The following is a 19,809-nucleotide window of genomic DNA, read 5'->3' as shown; positions in this document are numbered from 1 at the left end:
TTCTCACACCACCCAGTAAGGCCCCTTTCACTGGCTCTGAGCTTCCCAAGCAAACTCCTGGCTATAAGTGAGGTAGGTGCCCATGTAAATATGCTGACTTAGAGACAATGGTTTGGACACACCACATCAAGTGTGCTGGTCCACATCTATATTTCCTACCGTGGAGTAATGGGTTGGTATTCTAGGTTTTTCATTGTTGTTGCTGAAAAAAAAAACTGAGCACGCTAAAAACAAACAAACAAACACCATCTAAACACTTAGAGAAGTTGGTAGGTAGGCTTGGTTTTTGTCTAGGAACTTTCCCCCAAGACAACTGAGGTGGATAAAAGAATTTTATCAAGTAGGGTAATAAAGGGACCAATTAACCTATTCTCCTACAGTGGTTCAAAGAAAATGTAGCCCTGGAGTCAGACAGCCTACATTTGAATCTCAATGCTGCTTATTAACTTGGTAATCTTGGGCAAGTTACTTAATTTCTATGTCTTAGTTTCCTCATCGGTAAAATGAAGACAATAACAATTGCCAAATGGATCCTGACCCAAATAAATACTGAAAACCACTTAGAGAAGGACCTGCACATACAAACGTGAGCAACTGTTCTTCCTAGAAGGTCCACTTCTCCTACCCAGGCCTCCTTCCTCCCCGGTGTACATTTCCACCAGACTATAAGTGCCTTGAGGGCAGGCACTGCACCATATTCACCTTTGTAACCCCCAACTCCCGGAAAGAGCTGTGCATAAGTTATGTGCTCAGTAAATATTGATTTCCCTTCCTTTCCTCTCCACAAATAGTTGATAAACTTCAGCAGAACATTAGCCTGTTTGCTGTCCTTGTGGACAGAGGAGAGCGCTCAGGCTCTGGATCCAGCAGGCCTGAGTTGAATAGTGGTTCCCTCACTTACCAGCTCTGATTTGGGCAACATCTCCAAGCCTTATTTTCCTCCTTGGTAAGACGCAGACGATGCTTATTCCACCAGGATTGTTGGGAGGATCAAACAAATGAGGCCACATCTGGCTACAGTGGGCAGCCACGCAGGCTAGTTTCCCTCCCCCTTACTGAAATTCTGGACTCGTTATTTATGGTTCACTTGGTATTAAGCAGGATTCCGGACCCTCCCCTGCCAGAGGTCAGAGATGTGCGCTCTCACCCACTTTGGTGATGTTGCCCTTTTCCCTGTCAAAGCCTCCCACTGCCTGGAGAGGTGAGCACCTCACCCACTGAGCTGATGAGCCCCAAAAGGGGAGAAAGCAAAGCTGGTCAGTGATGCTTGAGGCCCACCCCGGGAAATGCTGGTTGGTGACAAATGAAGGAAGAGACCCCGTGAACACGAGCTGCTCCAACACCTTACCAGGCAAATGGGGCTTCGTGGCCTGGGTTCAGTTGGCATAGCATGTAAGAAGGTTAGATTTTATTCTCATCGTGCAGATGGAATCCCCTGGTTATTGAGAACATTTGGTGAATTAGGACATTCTGCCAGTGACTCTACCAGCTCCAAGAAGTGGCTCAGCTTGCCTTTTAGCACAGTCCTGTAACCTCATGACTGAACATTTACCGGTCCCAAGTAATCTCTCCTTCCTTCCCACATCCTCTTCTACTTACAGGGATGAGCCTAATAATAAAAGTGTAATTAGTAGATAGTGTTTCAATGCAGGTTCAAGAATTGGCTTTATCCTTAAGTAAGTGACCCTGGGCATGGCACTTACATGCTGTGAGTCAGTTTCCTCATCTGTAAAATGGGAATGATGTTGGATCAAGATGATGATAGTGTGTGACCACACAAGGTGTACTGTAAAACACGTAAGGTAAAACCATGATTATCAATACAACTCTCTCGCGCGCCTCTGCCCTGTAAGAAGTAAGGAGGGGTGCGCTGACTCGTGTGGAGAAAAGCCCCAGTGTACATACAAACCTTTTACTTATTCTGATTTCTAATTCGGAGGCACCTCCTTTTGAGCGGAGGCTCCAGGTCCTCGGGCCCGGCGCTGAGCATGGGCGAGGAGATGATGCACGGCGCCATGGCAGTCTTCTCCGCGGGTTTTGGCACAGGCTGGATCACGCAGCCCGTCTTGGGCAGCATACGCAGAGCATACGCGTGGTCCTCGTCCGCGGGGTTATTAAGGTTCGGGTCTGACTTGTCGCCTCCCGCCAGGGCCTCCTCCCCCATCAGCTTTTTGGCCGCCTCCCCGTCCAGGTGGCAGTTGGAAGCACAGTTGTTCTCTTTGACGGACTCCAGCTCGCTCACCGCGGGCTCCTCCGGCGACAGCAGCTTCTTGGGGGGCGCGGGAGGCGGCGGCGGCTGGGGCTGCTCAGGCGGCGGCTCCGCGCCCTTGGCGCCCTCGGCGGCGCCGCCGCGCGTGCCGTTCACAATGACATTGCAGGCCGCGGCGGCCTCGGGGCCCGCGGGCGCTCCAGGGCCCGGGTCGCCGGCGGCGGGCGGGCTGCAGTGGCCATCCCTGCAGCCGCCGCAGGTCCTGCGCTCCGCGGCGCCCGGCTCGCGCTCCGCCTTGATGTGCGCGTGCAGCGCGCGGTGGATCACGTTGTGCAGCCGGGCCCGGTGGCCCACGGTCAGGTCGATGACGCCGTCCTGCGGGCCCTGCAGCACGCCGGGGAAGCCGAGCTGGCCGCCCGCGCCCGGGGGGCTGCCGGCGCGCCGCGTCAGGTCCACCACCTCGCTCCGGCCGTGCTCCGCGGGCGCCAAGCTCAGGGCCTGGCCGGAGCAGCCGGGCGGTGAGTCCGCGGACTTGGACGAGCCCTGCTTGGAGTCCCGGGGGGACAGGGAGTGTCCGCCAGGCTTGCCTCCTGCCGCCGAGGAGTCGCCGGGGGCGCTCGGAATGAAGTTCTCCCCGTTGCTGGAAAATCCGTTGGGGGGCTTGGAATCATTGATGTGAGGGATGGGAATAGGGATGGGGATGGGCACGGGCAGGGGCACGATCACGGGGTATGGCACGAGCAAGGTGGGGGGCGGCACCAGCGGGGCGAGCGACGGCAGCCCGAAATTCATCATCTGGGGCACGGGCATCGGGCCATTTGGCATCATGCTCACTGGCGGGAAGGGGAGACTCGGCAAGGGCGCGCCCGGAGGTGGCGGCGGTAGCAGACCCGGAGGGTTCCCGGGCATGGTCGGGGTGCTCGGGGGGTGGATATGGGGCGACAGCATGGGCCGGTGCATGGGACTGGAGGTGGGGCCCAGGTTCCTGGGGCCGCCGGGCGGGGGCCCGATGCCGGGGAGCATGGGGTTGGAGAGAGGACTGTTAGGGTTGGAGGCGTGGTGCGGCGGGCCGCGAATGAAGGGCGGGCGGATCTGCTGCATGATCTGCTGTTCCATGAAGATGGGCAGCGGTACCGGGCCGCGGTTGGTCATCACCATGGGAGGGCTGCGAGGCGGGACGCCGAGGGGAGGCCCGATGCTAGCAGGTGGCTGGACGGAGACAGGAGGGATGTTTGGAGTCTCGCTAATGGGCATGGACTTGGGCACTGGCGTAGGGATTTTAGTAACAGAGCAGTTGGCAGTGTCAGATGGAGAGACGGTGGTGGACACCGATGGGCCAGGGCCCTGGCTTTGGCCAGCTGCAGCCGCCGGGGAGGGGGCCTTCCTGCGAGCATCTGTTAGAGGGATATTCCAAGAGTCTGGAGTGAGCAGCTGCACCCCAGTGCCTTCTGCTTTATTTTCCATGGGAGGGTGTAATGTGCTGCACAGCCCAGCTGGAAGATTGGCCTGTGTCTCTTTGTAGAAAATGTCCATTTTGTACTGATTGAGACATTTTGCACTGCAGAACTGAAGCCTTCTTTCCCCGTCCCCAAAATCCAGGTATTCTTTTGTGTGTCTTATGTGCTTACACCAGTCACATACCTACAACACAGTAATAAAGAAGAAAAAAGTAAGGTAAACAATTTCCTTTGGTAGCTAGCGTTTCATGTTTTACATGAAGGTTCTTTCAAACTTTATCATAATTTTTCAAACAGGCGGAAGTGTTTCCTTCTAAAAGGTACAATTCTTAAATGTTTGTAAAACAATTTCTCTTTGGAAGCCAGAATTGCTTTATAAATATGAACTCTTCAGAATAGCAATTACCACCATCTCCTATTTTAAAAAAAGAAAAAGAAACTGTGTTATCCCATTTAAGCATGACTTTAAGGTAGATCTAACAAAAAAAAAAAGAGTACATATACCTGCCCACATAGTTTCACTGGTCAAAGAGGCTCATTGTACATGCAAATCTAAATAGTTTTGGTGAGAAGAATTCTCCAGAAAGTTCAGTGGACTTTGAAATATAGACCCTTAAAATTCTCCTCATGCAAAGTCACTTTACACTATTGACTGTTGGATAATGCAGTTGGAAGGGGTGTGCTGTGTTAACCAATAACACATAGCACTGAACATCATTATGTCTGGCTTCCAAGGGGAAACTTGGAATTAGTCATGAAGTCTGTGTGAGGTTTAGCTATTCCCAACCTGTGATGTTGCAGCAAGCTAGAATTATTTTTTGAGCTGTTTGCCCACTCTCTCTCAGTAGTCAGAATTTTTGGTGACATTTCTTGGCAGGCAGTCTTATTTAACAACTTTTCAAACACCAAGAGAACGTTTTCCAAAAGTTTTTATGGCTTTTCCCCCCTTCAAATCTACTCCTGGCAAAAGAGAGACATCACCAAATTTATTTTAAAGTTGGGCTGCAGAACTAATTAAAGGCTGAGAGCTTTTCCCAACTGGAAATCACTAGACATCAAAGTTCAAAAAATAGTCATTCTCGGCTTCAGAACCCATTACTTTGGAGAAATTATTGTGATTTCATTAACACATTAATTTTGTAACACCATCAGCTCTCACAGATGGTGAAGACATGATCTACAATTCAAATACGACTCTTGTTTGCACAAATGTCTTTCCTTCATATGGCATTTTAAACAAGAATTAATACGAGTAATCTTGCCATAGCTATAAACAGATAAACAGATGTCAAAATTTTCAATGGTTCTTTCAGTGCCTTACTTTTTTGACTGAACATTACATACACAATCTTTTTTTCTTTTTCTTTCTTTCTTTCTTTTTTTTTTTTTTTGGTCATTTCCTCAGCACTCAAGCCATACAGCAACAGAGGAAGAATTCTGAAACACAATGCGATGGTGAGTTCATTGAATTTGCTTCTCTCTTCAGTAAAGCCCTGGTTCCAATATTGCTCTAAATGGAACCTGTTTTTGTTGAGGAGAGAGTCTGTTGTTCTGTTGCTGGTGCATGTTGCTTTTTTAACTATGGTAAACTGATAGCATTAAAAGATGATAAATTTTAATAATGATTGGTCACATAAACAATGCAAAAACAACATATGCTGGGCATTTGATTACTCATCTCATTGAACTCTCAGCTTTCCTAGACTGTAAACAGTGGTGGCATGCTACTATGTGATTGTGAGTATACACACTCGTGGCAGATGTAAGTCTGTTTGTGTAAATCCACTCTTTTCCTTCGCACTTTTATTCCCACTGATATCTGCAGGTGATATACTCGATGGTGTGAGATTGAATGACAAATACTTATTGGCACACATTAGCTTTTTGTTTAGTCTCATATGAAAATACCCTTTCAAAATGCTTGTTGCAAAAACAATAAAATCAATGCTAAGATACTCCTGTGTTTCACTACAGTGTTTCAAGTTTCTCCAGAATTAAGAGGTTTGTTTTTTTTCATAGTTGAGATGTCTAATTTACAAATAAGCACAGAATTGCCTCTGATGAGAAGAGACACACAGAATCTATCAGACTCTCAAAATTCTCATCTAGATAAAGGTTAAAGAAACTAGTAGTGAAAACTTGATGCATGTAAGTTATTATTTTTAAAACCTGATCATTTTTAAAAAGTTAATGTATAATGACATGACATTTAAATTCCAATATGAAATAAAGCCACCTGATTCTGTTTCAATGTTAGGCATCGATAGCCTAAAATGTAAACTTTTAAGCTTGAAGTGAAGGATCAAATATAGCCTCTTTAATTATGAACTAAAAAAAATTATCAATGAATTAAGCTAATTTAAAAAAATACCAAATTTTCTGGCATATTTCTTTTGGATCGTATTTTTTAACCATAAGGGGAAAGAGTTTTCTGAAATCCTTAATTGGTCTTCAAATTGCCAGATTGAATTATTTGCCTCCAGAGGATTCCTCTGTTTCCTCAAGCTAAATAAATATTTTCAAGTAGAGTCACAGAAAGTAACCTAAATATAACTTAAATGTTCTCCCTTCACTTTCAGTAATTCATTGACGAATAAGGAATGCTCACAGATCTATCCCAATTATCCAATGAGAATTCTCCACCACATTTTATCTATTTCACATAAAAAGAATTACAGACATCAAAGTTCGAAGAAAATTCTATTTCATCAAATTTTCCAGTTAAAGCAAAAGCCTAATGGTTACCCTACTTGATTTTCTGCAGCATCCCACGGTGTTTAGGTAATAGTGTGACAGTTTCTGACAATCTCATTTTGGGTAAGGAGTGTGAATGTGAGTGTCTCCTTGTCTTGTTACATTTCAATTCCGAACACTAGTCTAAAAATACAATAAGGCAATCTTTCTGATGAAGCAAAAAATTATTTGGGGAAAAAACTGTCACTTAAGAAATAATGGATCATGTCTGTCTTACAGGACACATCGTCTAAGATTAGGTCAATGAATTTATGGCACAAATGGCTGTATCATGTGAAGCAATAAAATGCAGCACATCATTCATTCTACATCTAACTAATACACTTCTAGTAATTAAAGATTTCATCATAAGAGCCTGAGCTGATTACTTAAGATGTGGTAGTTAGGTGAAAATATATACTGTAGATCTTTCTCTTTAATAAAAGAACATTTGCATATCCATGAAATACACAGCATGTGTCTCATAAACTATGGTTTTTCTGAACTGTGGTGTTATGGGGTATTCTTCCCACCTTTTTTCCACAGACGGCTTTAATTTTTTTCAAACTTTTTGAGGCATTATTTTTTCCCTCATTATGCCAAGAAGTACCAAAATTCCTTCAGATATTTTAGAAGATAAAGACTAAGAAGTGCAGAGCTCAACTCACTGGGCTCTGGAATGATTTCCCCCTAATTCCACCCGGCTTTGTTTCTGTTGGAATCTGGCCTCTTTGGTTCCACTTCTCTCCCTAACAGGTCCCAGATTGGACGGAGCTGAGGCTGAAGCTGTTTAACGATGGCAATCTGGGGACCGAACAATCAGCTAATGCGAGGCTATTGAGCGAGACAGCTGAAATGCTTCGTATCACAAATACATAATGTATCACCGGGGAGACAAAAAGATCACAAAGGAGATAAACAAATGCATATTCCATTCAGCCCTATAACAGCAGTCCTCAAAAAGATTAAGTTTACCTTCCTGGGATGTGTCCAATTCTAAACAACAGAATGAACATTTCCTTTAGTCCATTTAGAGTATTTATATTTTGGTGGCTGGCTGCCAGGGTAGTACTTATAAGCTCAGTGGCCTGATGGATTCACTCCTTTCCTGTGAAATAAATGTGGCAACCTACACCGCTAAACTGCTCAAAAGACACTGCCTCAGCAGAAATATCACTTGCTCTTGATATAAGAAAACTGAAAGGCAGGACTTCTGGTTCCTATAACTCTTTCCATCTTGCATTTCCCCTGGAAAGAAAGAAAGCTATTCATGTTGGCAACTGAGCCTTTATATAAACGTCCAAAGTCAAAGCCAAAGTATGCCATGAGGTTACCCACATGGGCACGATATATACACTCTGCTGGGCTCAGAAGAAGATTCAGGTGATCAGGGAGGGAGACAGGGTTCCTAATTAACACACATTAATCAGCTGTCAGCTGTGGCAGTGAACTTCATCCTTCAATGGAACCCATCCACCGCTGCCTTCTGAGTGGTAACCTGGCATCAGGCGATATTTCATTAAGAAACTCTTTTGCTGAAATCTTTCTTATCTGGGCAAAGGCATTTGCAGCAATGGAACAGTAAAAAGATATTAGCAATCTCTTGAATGCCATCAACAATCTGAAAAACAAAATCTTCGCACGTTCCTGACTTTTCACGAACACAGCACCCATGTAACAGCTCAGAAGTTGTAGCCCCTTAACCAAAATTGGAGCTTGCCATAAGAGGCTGGTTCTTTAGATCTTGGCCTGTTAAATATGGCATTGATCTTGCGGTCCAGGTCACCTCAAAAAATCATGAGCTCACCTAAGAGTGAAGCAAAGGAGGCTGGAGAGACATGGACAGGGGTGATCAGTGTTTTGAAGGGTTTGGGTCTGCCTCACCTATAGACAGTCACCTCATAGCATGAATTGAGGGCCTCAGACTGATCCCACCTGAATACTTGCTTCCAGCTCAACCCTGCAGTCCCATGGCCCCAGCATCAACTGTTCCTTTGGGTTTAGACTCTGCCTTCATCAGGGCCCTAATTCGGTGCACTTGGGCAGCAAAGGATGCTATAGAAATCACATCTGACTTGGAATCAGAAGATGTGGGTGTGAGTCAGGGCTCCATCATTCTCTCTTATGAAAATCTCAGCTTCAGTTTCTTCCTCTGTGAAAGGGAGCTAATATAGTAGTAGCAAGCAACACTGGTGTGCTGGGCCTAACAGTAACCTTGTTGCATAGAGAATTTTTTCAGTTCCTAGCCTGTCTCCCTCGTGGTTGCTGATTTCCCAGGAACATTCCATAGGCTTAAGTTCAGTTTAACTTAATAGGAGGATGTTTTTCTGGCAGTGTGAGGAGGAAAAGGGAGGTTTTCATCTAGGCTTTCCTAGGAGTCTGCGTGTCTTTGAGACATGGACAAACACATGCTGAACCTCACAGACTCCAGCCCCCATCCTGCATCCTGCCAGCCCAGGGGTGACAGAGGGACTGTCTGCAGTGACAAGGAGCCAGATGACAGGCCTATGGACATCCCAGCTGCCCACCATCCTGGGAAGGCTCTTTTCAGCTCCTGGGGAGCCCACTTTTTCCAACGCCAGTCACTCTCTAATTCAGGTGAAAGCTTGATAAAGCAGCATGGCTGCTTGGAAATGAGTGTTAGAACCATTAAGATGAATAATTCCTCTTAGGCTCAACTGCTGTTTGAACAGTGGAAGCCATAAACTGTACTATTCATGTTTTATTAAAAAACAGAGCTGATGAACGATCTGCTTGACTCATTACATGGCAGAACTATCTTCCAAAGGAAGGGCCAGAAGCCACAGTATCACATGCCTTGAAGACAGGCTGACCCATGCCCGGCGTGGCAGAATGCGTGTGAGGGCGAGTCCCCACAGAGCGGTGCACCAAACTCTGATGGGGGGACCGAGTTCACCATTCCAAGTTTCCTTGCAAAGTTGGGTTACAGTGAAGGAAGGAAAAGATGACCTAGCCTTAGACGTGCACAGCTACACAGAAATCAGGAGTGGGATTTAGAATGAGCAAGGGCTGTTTTTTTTTTTTAGAGCCAATTCATGGAGAAGTTCATTTGCAAAATAAACTTTCTGCAGGTTTAGATTCCAATGTGATGATGTTTGCTACATGGTTCCTTTTGTTTAAGGGTCTTATTTGGTTTTTTGTTTTGTTTTGCAGTTTGGCTTTCTCTCTCTCTCTCTCTCTCTCTCTCTCTCTCTCTCTCCTCTCACATAGGATTTGGAACTCAAGGAGAGACTAACGAGCATCTTTGTTAGAATTGAACATCTCATTAGAAAGCTGCCCTGGAGGAACTTTATACCATGACTCAAGTACTACTTATAGGTTAAGCTGGATTTCAGAAACCGTGGGCCAGGTCCTTCTCTTTCACACGTGCCATGAGCTCTGAAATGCAGAGCAGAGATGGGCTTGGTTTCCAGAATTTCAATGAGTGTTGACAAATGGCTCCTTACTGACCCAGGTCTCTGTTTCTACAGCCAAAGCAAGAGATGGAGTCCTGGACTGTATTCCATGACCGAGCCTCCATCCTCACAGCCAAACACATGACTCAGAAGAAGGTGACGTTTCCCTTTGTTCTGACATATTCGGTCGCCTAAGTGTGTTAGTATCATCACAAAACTCTCCACTTCATTTAAACTGGATACATGCAGCTCACCTCTTCTTAACACAGGTCACCCAGACGGAAACTGAAAAATTCAAACATTGGAAAATCTGATCCACCTGAGGCCAAACGTTTGCCTCTCTGTTTTCCAGTTCTGTGGCCGTGAAAGGCCACAGGAGTAGCCCAGGAGATCTCAGAGCGATGAAAGTGAGCCCTGAAGGATACCTCAGAGATCATCTAGTCCACTCCTCCAGCCTCCAGCTCCTGGGGAGGTGCTTAACCACGCTGAGCCACAGGCGCTCAGCTGTAAACTGAGATCATCCATAGTGACGCATTGCCCAGGAAACACGTGAGGAAGAAAGAACCAGCAAGTGATTGCAGACATGGAAAACGTGCCCCATAAAAGCGGAGAGCCATGTCCTACCCCATCCCCCACTGAAATGCTGCTGCCAGGCCCCGTGACTCGATTTTCTCTCCTTTTTTTCAACTCCAGGTATTCTGTGACCTGCCTGAAAATTTTGCCATGACATAATCCAATTTATTCATTCATTGAGGGCCCACCTTGTGTCAGGCACTGTGCTAGGAACCAGGGATAGGAGTTAAGTAAGATGCATCCTCTGCCCTCATACAGCTTAGCATCTACAGCAGGAAACAGGAGGCCTGCACGGTTTTGTTTTGTTTTTACTGAATCCTCTTTGCTTCAAACTGAAGCTTGAGAAAAACTGAGCTTCTATTTGTAATGCTTTTATTTTTTTAAAAATAAGTACTGAGCTGTGCTCAAGAAGGCACTGAACTGTGAAACAATGGGAAAGATTCAGCACCTGCCCTCAAGAAACTCAAAATCTGTCTATTAACAGTCATGGGAGAAATCTGCACGCACTTCCTCTCCCCAGATTTCTTCTAAATGCAACGAACAGTTTCTAACTAAAAAATAGTCTTAATATTTTACTCTCTCAATATCTAACCTCCCTTTGCTCTGCTAACCCTGTGACTCCTCTTTTTTCAAATGTATATCTGAATTTTTTTTCACATGTATATTTACGTTGGTTATTGTAACTCTCCCTGTTTTCCAAATAGATATCTGAATCTCTTTTCAAATGTGCCTTTGATCTCCTTTATCTTTACTTGCTGTTTTCTAAATGCATACTTGAATATTTGAAGTTTCATTATGTGTGACTGTAAGAGCCCACTCTCTGTCTGAAAAAACTGTAGGGAGGGACCTTGGGTTGCACCTGTGTATAAAGGGAGCGCCACCAAAGTGATGTGTTGAGAAGTGAAGTGTACTGATTATCTGGCTTCTTTTTATCTGTGGTCACTCACCTCATTTCTTCCTTCACACAGGCTTTTTAGAAAATGGCAAAAATGATATTTCAAAACACATGGCTTTAATTCCACAACACAGCTAATCGCACATCAATAATAGGACTTTTTGGAAGGACTGCTATTATGATCTGTGATATCTGAAACAGTCTCTTTTTTTCTAGGGGTTTTATTTGAATCTGCCTCCCAGCCCCCTCATCCACCCAGGCTGTGTCTTGGCATCAGCGATGAGAAGCAGCACTGAAATGCCACAGGACCAAGGCTGTGTGTGTGCAGGTGGTCCAGGTCAAGGGCACTGCTAGGCGGAATTCACGGCTCCTCTGGCAGTTCTGCTCCTCAGCTGCCTCTCTGGCTGCTTCTCAAAGGCTCGCAGCTGCTCCTAGTGAGTCTCATTTATTTACCAACTATATACTGATTGCTTGAAATCTGCCAGACACCTGGCAAAGGGCTTTACCTGCAATGCTTCATTCAATCCCCTTTTAGCAGTCTTGAACGTTTCTGTGCTCCTGGGTTCCAGACTGAACCAGATCCTACCTGTGGATGCCAGGATTGCCCCACTTCAGCCCCTGGTGTCCATTGCTGCCCAGTCCTCAAATCTCTCCAGGACACTCCATTGAAAATTATGGCTTTTATTACAGTGCCTACTGGAAGCCCCAATTTGATGTAATAATGATAGATTATACGAGTTAACAATAGCTTGCATTATTTAAGCACTAGTAACCATGCTAAGCATGTTATGTGGATTACCTCTTTTAATCTCCACAAGTACCTTACCATATAGATAACTGGGGTTTAAATAACTTGTCTAAGATTCCCTATGCAGATAAGAGATGGCAGATCCAGATTCTAACTTAGATGTGTGTGGCTTCAAAGCCCAGACTGCCCCACTATCTCAAGGACTTTGGCATTTTCCTTTAAAACTACAGAAGTTTTACTGATGACTGACTAATACAGGCACACCTCCCTTGTTTGCACTTCTCAGATACTGTGTTTTTTACAAGTTGAAGGTTGGTGGCAACCCTACATTGAACAAGTCTATCAGTGAGCAATGGTATTTGCTCACTTTGTGTCTCTGTGTCACATTGTGGTAATTCTCACAATATTTCTAACTTTTTCATCATTTTGTGTTTGTTATGGTGATCTGTCATCAGTGATTTTTGATGTTCCTCTTGCAAAAAGATTAAAGCTAGCATTTTTCAGCAATAAAGTATTTTGTAATTAAGGTATGTACATTACTTTAGACATAGTGCTACTGCACACTTAGACTACAGCATAGTTTAAACATAACGTTTATATGTAGTGGGAAACCAAAAAATTCATGTGACTCCCTTTACTAGGATATTTGCTTTTATTTCCAGTGGCTTGAAACTAAATCCGTAATATCTCCGAGGTACGTCTGTATTTGATAATAGCTTTGTTTTGAAATTTCAGAATTACAGACATTTAGATCTCTAAGGAACTTCATGGGTCAAGCCCAACCTACCTCCCCCAGCAAACGTGGGTTTGCTTCTACACAGATGGTCTTCTAGGTGCCCCTCATCTTCCTACGACAGGGAGACCATCCTGATCCATCCACACAGCCAAAGAGTGAATCCCACAAAGACGATCTCTCTAAAGAGGGTTGCAATATAGTGCAGAGTCCTGTGCAGCCTGCTTTGCTGTCGGACAGCTTTGAGTGTCAGAAAGTTTAACCATTCAATGTTCCCCATCACTTCCACCCATTGACAGTAGTTCTGTTCCCCAGGGTCTCTCAGCACAGGTCAACTCCTCTTCCAAAGCTCAGCCTTTCAAATACTTAAAAAGAGCCATCATATTTTCCCCAGATTTTTATTTTTAAACCTCCCCAGTTCCTGCACCCATTCCCCAGGGACAAGTTCCCAGAGCCCTCCTATCCTGTCTGTCCTCCTGTGTCTTTTACGCAGGCATATACTTCACCTTGGTAATGTCCCTCTTAGAGGGTGGAGTCCAGAACAGGACGCATCAGCCTGACCAGCATCGAGTCCAGAGAACTCTCCCCTCCCTCACATGGAACACAGTAGCTCCACTAATGCCACCCTAGAACACATGTGCTTTTTTAGCAGTCGTATCCCGCGGTTAGGTATTGCTTTTCCAAAACAAACATTTATTGAATGTCTGTTATGTACTAAGCCTGAAGCTTTCACCGATCTCCTTTAATTCTGACAACAAACTTGTAAAGGAGCTACTGTTTTTCCCATTTTGCTTGAAGATAAGAAAACAAATGTTCAAAGAAATGATGTGGTTTCCCTAAGGTCTCAGCCTACAAATAATGGAGCCAGAATCCAGAACAGAACTTCCGACCCATCATTTTTTCACTCTGACATGCTGCATGCTTCACTCTGAGTTTCTGGTCAACCAAAACCTTTTTCTCTAAAGTGCTTATCAACCACTTGTTTAATGATATATTCAAGGCCTTTTGAGGGTAAGCCATCAAGCCTACTGGTCTAGAGTTTCAGAAATCAGAAACCCTTTCCCAATTTTGAAATTTTAGTCCATTTCTGTCTTTTTGAAACCTCTTCCATTCATCATGATAGAATAAAGATTATCCCAAAGTAAATATGAAATTATCCTCAAATTCCCTCCAAGCGGCAGGGAGAGCTAAATGTGGTGAGTGTAGCAGGTGCTCTCTGCCTATCTCTTTGCCCCCAACGTGGGATTCATAGTTTTCTTTAGGGTTTCTGTTACCCTTTCCAGTATAAAGCGCATTCTCTTTATGGAGACAATGGGAAAAAAAAAAACAAATAAAGGTTGCCCATCCTTGTCTTCTCACCCTCTTTTGTTAAACATTACACCATTTGCTCTAAACACTGAGCTCTCCAATTCTGCTTCTTGCTCCTTCCATGAGCATAGCCCTAATAGCTCCTTTTATTACCTTGGGCAGTTCCCCCAAGGGTTTACCCCTTCATGCACCCTTGCCTTCCTGACACAATATTCATTTTCAGAATTTCCCACCCTCCATTTTGCCCTCCCCACCCCCACAAACTACACTGAGCCTCTGATTTGGGGAACAAATCAACCTTCCTTGGATTAAAAATGTCTGCTTATCCCAATTCTAGGGAACATGGTTGATCACATCCATGCACATTCCAAGATGGTTGGGTCAATTCTTTCCATCCACACACCAAGCTGCTCTCCCCTGTATTAATCAATATGGTGGTTAAAGTAGGATTCCTCTCACGGCTTCTCCACCTTCTCAGAACTATGCACAAGGCATGGGAAGGAGGATCAATCGCTCCGTTTCTAACAGAATGGTATCCTTAGCAGATGTCTAGGTAAATGGCCCCATATCTTGCTTAATTGCTAATTAATCTATTTTCAATATCTACTTCATATTTTGTACTCAATTACCGCCCCCCAAGTAATTCTTTTGACATTTCCTTTTATTTTCTTAAAATTCCCACCTTGCATTTTCCCCTCAGGTGCATAGATTGCCATACAAGGATATATTTTCCAGAATTTTACCCACCTACTAGGTATGTTGGTGGGATGTGGTGTTTTTCATTTTAGTTCTATATGTCATCTCTCATCTAGGCATTAACCCCCCTCCAAGTCTCAGTGGCATCTCCAAGATCGTTTTTATCTTTTGGGGCCCACAATCCAGGGTAACTTGGTCCTTCCCACTCTTTGCATTGGTAGAGAGATGTCAGAAGCCATTGTTTGTTCCTACTTGTGACTTTATTTACTCTTAAAAGGGACTGGCCCCCCTTTTTCATTATCCCATCTCCTCCTGTGTCATATCTGCTGCCTTCACTGGGTCCAGTTTTAAAGGTTTAAAACAGAGCCAAATGGTTTACCTAAACTCTTATTTACTCATTCTTTTATTAAATCTCAGTTATTAAAAACAAAGAGGAAATTCACTACTATGAAATTTCCTATGATGCGTACTTCAAAGTCAAAAGCACACCACAAAAATAAAACCAGAAACCCAAATCAGCAAAACACTTGACCCCCATATTCTCTCCACTGTGTTTCCAAGGGCTTGTAGAGTGTTTGACAGTAACATAATTGCAATAATGAGGAGACTTGCCAGCCAGGTTGTGGTCTGAAGCTCGCGGATGTTTTAGCCCTAGGCTCAGCTTCAGGCCAGCACCAGTCGCCCGGGCCAGAGTCACCAATGGAATCCCTTATGCTCAGTTACACACAAATGTGACATTTATGGCATCTGGTGCACAGTGCTACCAATTCAAAAGGCCCAGAGTACTGGGCTCACGAACTTGGGGAAAAGAAATAATTTAGGCTATCTGCTGTCTTTTTAGTTAATTAAAACCAGTGGGAGAGCACCTACTTAGTGACAGTTTCTTAGGTATCTGTGAGGGATATGCTGGACTGCTTCCAATTTCAGATCCCCATGTTGGTTCCTTTGTCTCTGAAAAACTTCCTGGATGTTTGTGGACCCTAGGTTCGCCTAGTTCTCCTCCATCTTTGTTCCATGAATGCAGCCACCCTGCTGAGCTAACTACTTAACTGAAAGCCAACACTCCACTAATGCTAGATTCTCCACTGAGCATCCCTCTTACGATTCCATCCTCAAAAGCAAATCCTGGGTTAGCTCAAGCCAATCTCCCCATCCAGGCTGAATGTCTGAAGGGCTAAATGGTATGAAGCAAGACAATTTGCGACAAAGGTATGTTAATTCATATATGTTTATAAACACATCTGTTATTTCTACAACTCCTTTCTTCCAGTAAATGCAAGTGGTGCAAAAGACACTATCACAATACCACTCACCAGAAGTCTGTGAAGAGATCAGCAGGCACGTAACAGACCTTATTTTAGAGATAAGGAAATTAAGACTAGCAACAATTATATATCCGTTATCAGTATTTGGGTAAAGGCCCCCATCTCATAACCCGTATATGACTGACTACATCATTCTTTGGTCTCCTCTGAAGAAAGGAAATGAAATGGAAAAGGATCCTACCATTTGACCCACTGTACAACTGGACTGTTGGCTCCTAGGTGAAAAGAGAAATGAGTATGGTGCACTGCCTAATCCAAATAGCCTGTACAATGGACCTCAGATCTGGTACGATACAGAAGAAGGGTATATGAGGGGATAATTGAAATATGTGAGGCTGAGCCTCTCTTCTAGTGCTTAGTATCTAAGAGTGAAAGAACAGGCGTCGCTGGATATCTTGTGTTATATCAAGGCATGCCTTTGGTGTGGACTGGCACGTACAGAAGTGGGGAGGAACAGGAAAGGGGAGAACGAGGAGAAGAAAAACAAAACTGTGTAGGAGCTACCTGTGTATCAGAACAGAAGCCATTAGGCACTGAGTGCCTGCTATGGCCACTGTCTGCTGCTGTCCTGCCCTTAGCAGACCGGACTCGAGGGTACCTCAAGACCTGGGGCGGGGACTCTGCCTAACAGGGACAGAGCAATTCAGCAAGCCAATCAGGTTTTCTTCTCTGGTGAGCTGGGAATCAAGATGACCTCAAGAGACTAAGTAGTGGTGGGAAGAGTGGGCAGAAAGCCAGAGGACCACAGAGGACAGGCAGTAAGCAGAAGCGCGGGGGCAGCACAGGTGGTGAGGCCGAGTGGAGAGGAGAGGGCTGGAAGTGGCAGGACTGGAAGTCACGCGGCAGGAGTTGCAAGTCCTCCGAGGCCGTGTGCTAGAGCAGGAAGCAATGGTGCCTATTCCTTGGGGGCAAAAAGACTGTCCCATCGCCCAGTTCTTGGCACTGTGGGGCCACGTTTGCTGCCAGAACAATTGCCCAGGCTCCAGGAAGATGGGCAGCAATGGCTAGTCCTGCCTTGCTTGTTTCCTCGAGCTTCTATATAGCGAGCCTCCAACTTCAGGGAGACCAAGAATCTACCCCAGCTTTACAAACTTTCTCCGATTTAATCCCGACCACGGCCCTTTCCGGTATTACTCTATATTAAAAGATGAGGACAATCTGGGAAGGGTCAGGGACTTCAAAGTTCTTTCTGATCCCACACTACTTCCTCCTGTGGTTAAGGAGCTCCTTGTGGCATCATCCTACCGTGTACCCTGCTATAGGTGTGGGGTGCCCAGGGCAGCCTCGGCCCAGGAAAGCAGGAAGGTGACATCAGGATATGCCTCTTACACAGATCTCCTTACACCAGCACTATTTCTGAGGGTCACCACAGAAAGGAAATGTGACTGCCACATCAGGTCCTTGCCTGTTCCTAATTCCACTGCAAACCCCGCCCCCCTTCTCATTGACTACTCCTATCCCAACTCTATCGCCTACAGGGTATCCTGAGAAACACCGGTCCCATCAATGTTCTGCCCCTAAAAAAGGATTCCATGGTCAAATGAGTTTGGGAAAAGTTGCACACCCTATGCTCCTCTGGAAGATTCTCATTGCCATATTTAAGCCACTGAGAAGTTCTGCAGAAAAGAAACATTTAACTTCAGTAATCCAGAGTTTCCTCAACTTTCCAAAAATAGAAATCTTTTTTTTTTTTCCTAGTAGGATCCTGTAGAAAATCACTTTGGAAAATGATGCCTGTCAGACAGAGCCAGGAAACCTAGGCCTTAACATTTTTTGTTTGCTTAAAGCTTTCCTCTGTGGTGCCAGGCCTGGGCCTTTACACCCCAGAGCACTGTCCTGCACATGGTAAGGCTTCCCACGTGCAACTGTTGGTTGTTTTCTGAATTGTAAGAGAAGGCGAAGGTGATTCCCATGCCTTTGCCCTTCCACATGTTCACAGGCTCTGCCCTGCTGGGAATCAAGGTTACTCGTCCCCTTGCAGCCCTTTTCTCAGCCCTACAGCTCCCTCCTCCCCTCTCATCAGCTTCCTGTGTTCATCGAGGCCTGGACCCTATTACATTTCACCCTGTGGTTTCAGCTTCTGCAGTCACTACAAACTCAATTTCTGTCCTCTCAGTTCTAGTTACCTGACACAGCCCGCCAGCCCACAGGATGTCATGAATACTGTTACCTCTTGTGTGACCTTCCAAACCCTGAAGCTCCACCCAAGAGCATTTTAGGTCACACCACTGCATTTTCTGCATTATAGATGGATGCATGAGCATCTCATGGGAACCGAGTCTCCACGATCAAGGGGGCAAACTCTTAGAGCACAGCAACAAGAAAAACAAATGGCTTATCAGTATCTTCATATTCATATACAAAGGAACATCCTTATCTGTCCCGCTAAATAAAAATATAAAATCAAGAATTACTGCCCCAATCAGCTTTGCTGGCCCACTGACTCTGAACTGGATTCGACTGGTCCATGAGGGTTTATTCCACGCCAAGCCACACTGGTCCTGTTATCTCTTCCTCTGGCTATTCTCCACCATAGGAGAAATTCACCCTCACAGGAGTGTGTCCTACATTGGGTTACACTGTGCAAAACTGATAGCAGGAACACCACTTAGCAGAATATTTCACCCCACTGTACTGAGGCATGCTGCCAACTAGGCACAGTGGATGAAGAAATTTAATTTTGTCCATTGTGTAAATAATATGTAACCCAAGCATTTGGAAGAGTGTTTGGCACATAGTACTCAGTAAATATTTGTTGAATGAATAATAAAGTGAACTAACAAATGAAAAAGAAAAAAGAAAGAGTGTGTCCTAAACGGCCAGGAGAAATATGGTCTCAAAAGGAAAATGGGTGGTTAACTATCCCTGGGCTAAGTCCATTTTTCTAATCAGACACCTGCATCCTGTAACACACACTTCATAGCCTGATAAACCCAGCAGGAGCACGGAGGCCCTAATACTGCGATTTCTAACAGATCACCTACTCTCCCAAGTCCTATCAGTTGGAAGTAACTCAAATTCTTTCCTAAGTCCTGTTAACAACGTACAGTCATTTTATCCAACAATCTGACTGAAAAGGGTTGTGACAATTGTCTAATGAGAAAGCCTAGTACTACCTAAGCTGCCCATACCTATGTTTCTAGACACTTTAAGAGAACACGGGCTTGGCCCTGGGAGAGTCAAAATGAGCCGTGGAGTGAGCAGACTCGCTGGCTAATTGAGTTTTTTGCTTAGCGCCAGTGAGACGTAAGACATGAGCTCGGATTGGAATTCCATTATGGGTTTTTAATAATTAAACATTACATGTTCGGTACCTTACTCTTCTGTATTACTTTTTAAATATTAATCTATTTACATCAGCTGGACTTCCTGCAGCTTGACACGCAGTAAATGGGAGTCACACTGAGAGAGACAACTGTGTTCCTAGCTTAAGACGTCTTTGATGTTCAGTAACAGTAAACACGACACTAACCCTCAGTTCAACCCAGTCCTGTAGCATGACTACCCCCCGCTTTTAGAAGGTAGTTTCTTCCATTTTCCAACACACTCATTATTACATTGACTTTTTAAATTAGCAAGAATCCAAATTCATCTTATTTGGAGAGTTTTATAATGCCCCTTGAGACCTCAGGGGCGCGGGGGGCACCCTGCCCTCTTCAGAACCAGGGTTGGAAATGGACGTGGAAGGCACCTGAGGGTTTCCTTGGCTACTACCA

The 19,809-nt window shown here is 44.9% G+C and overlaps 1 protein-coding gene across 3 annotated transcripts in view; it reads right to left on the bottom strand.

Annotated features, from left to right (window-relative positions):
• Nucleotides 1-19,809, bottom strand: part of SOBP (sine oculis binding protein homolog) — a 158,071-nt gene that overhangs the window by 15,933 nt on the left and 122,329 nt on the right. For all 3 annotated transcript variants that reach the window (XM_060283785.1, XM_030882911.2, XM_030882912.2), the window contains one exon: nt 1,910-3,850. In XM_060283785.1, coding sequence (XP_060139768.1) covers nt 1,913-3,850 — 1,938 coding nt within the window. In that variant the 3' untranslated portion in view covers nt 1,910-1,912. The remainder of the gene's footprint in view (nt 1-1,909; nt 3,851-19,809) is intronic.

Source organism: Globicephala melas, chromosome 14, assembly GCF_963455315.2.
Source record: "Globicephala melas chromosome 14, mGloMel1.2, whole genome shotgun sequence".
Taxonomy (NCBI): domain Eukaryota; kingdom Metazoa; phylum Chordata; class Mammalia; order Artiodactyla; family Delphinidae; genus Globicephala; species Globicephala melas.
Note: the sequence above shows the minus strand (reverse complement) of the source record. Positions and strands in the feature narration are given on the sequence as shown.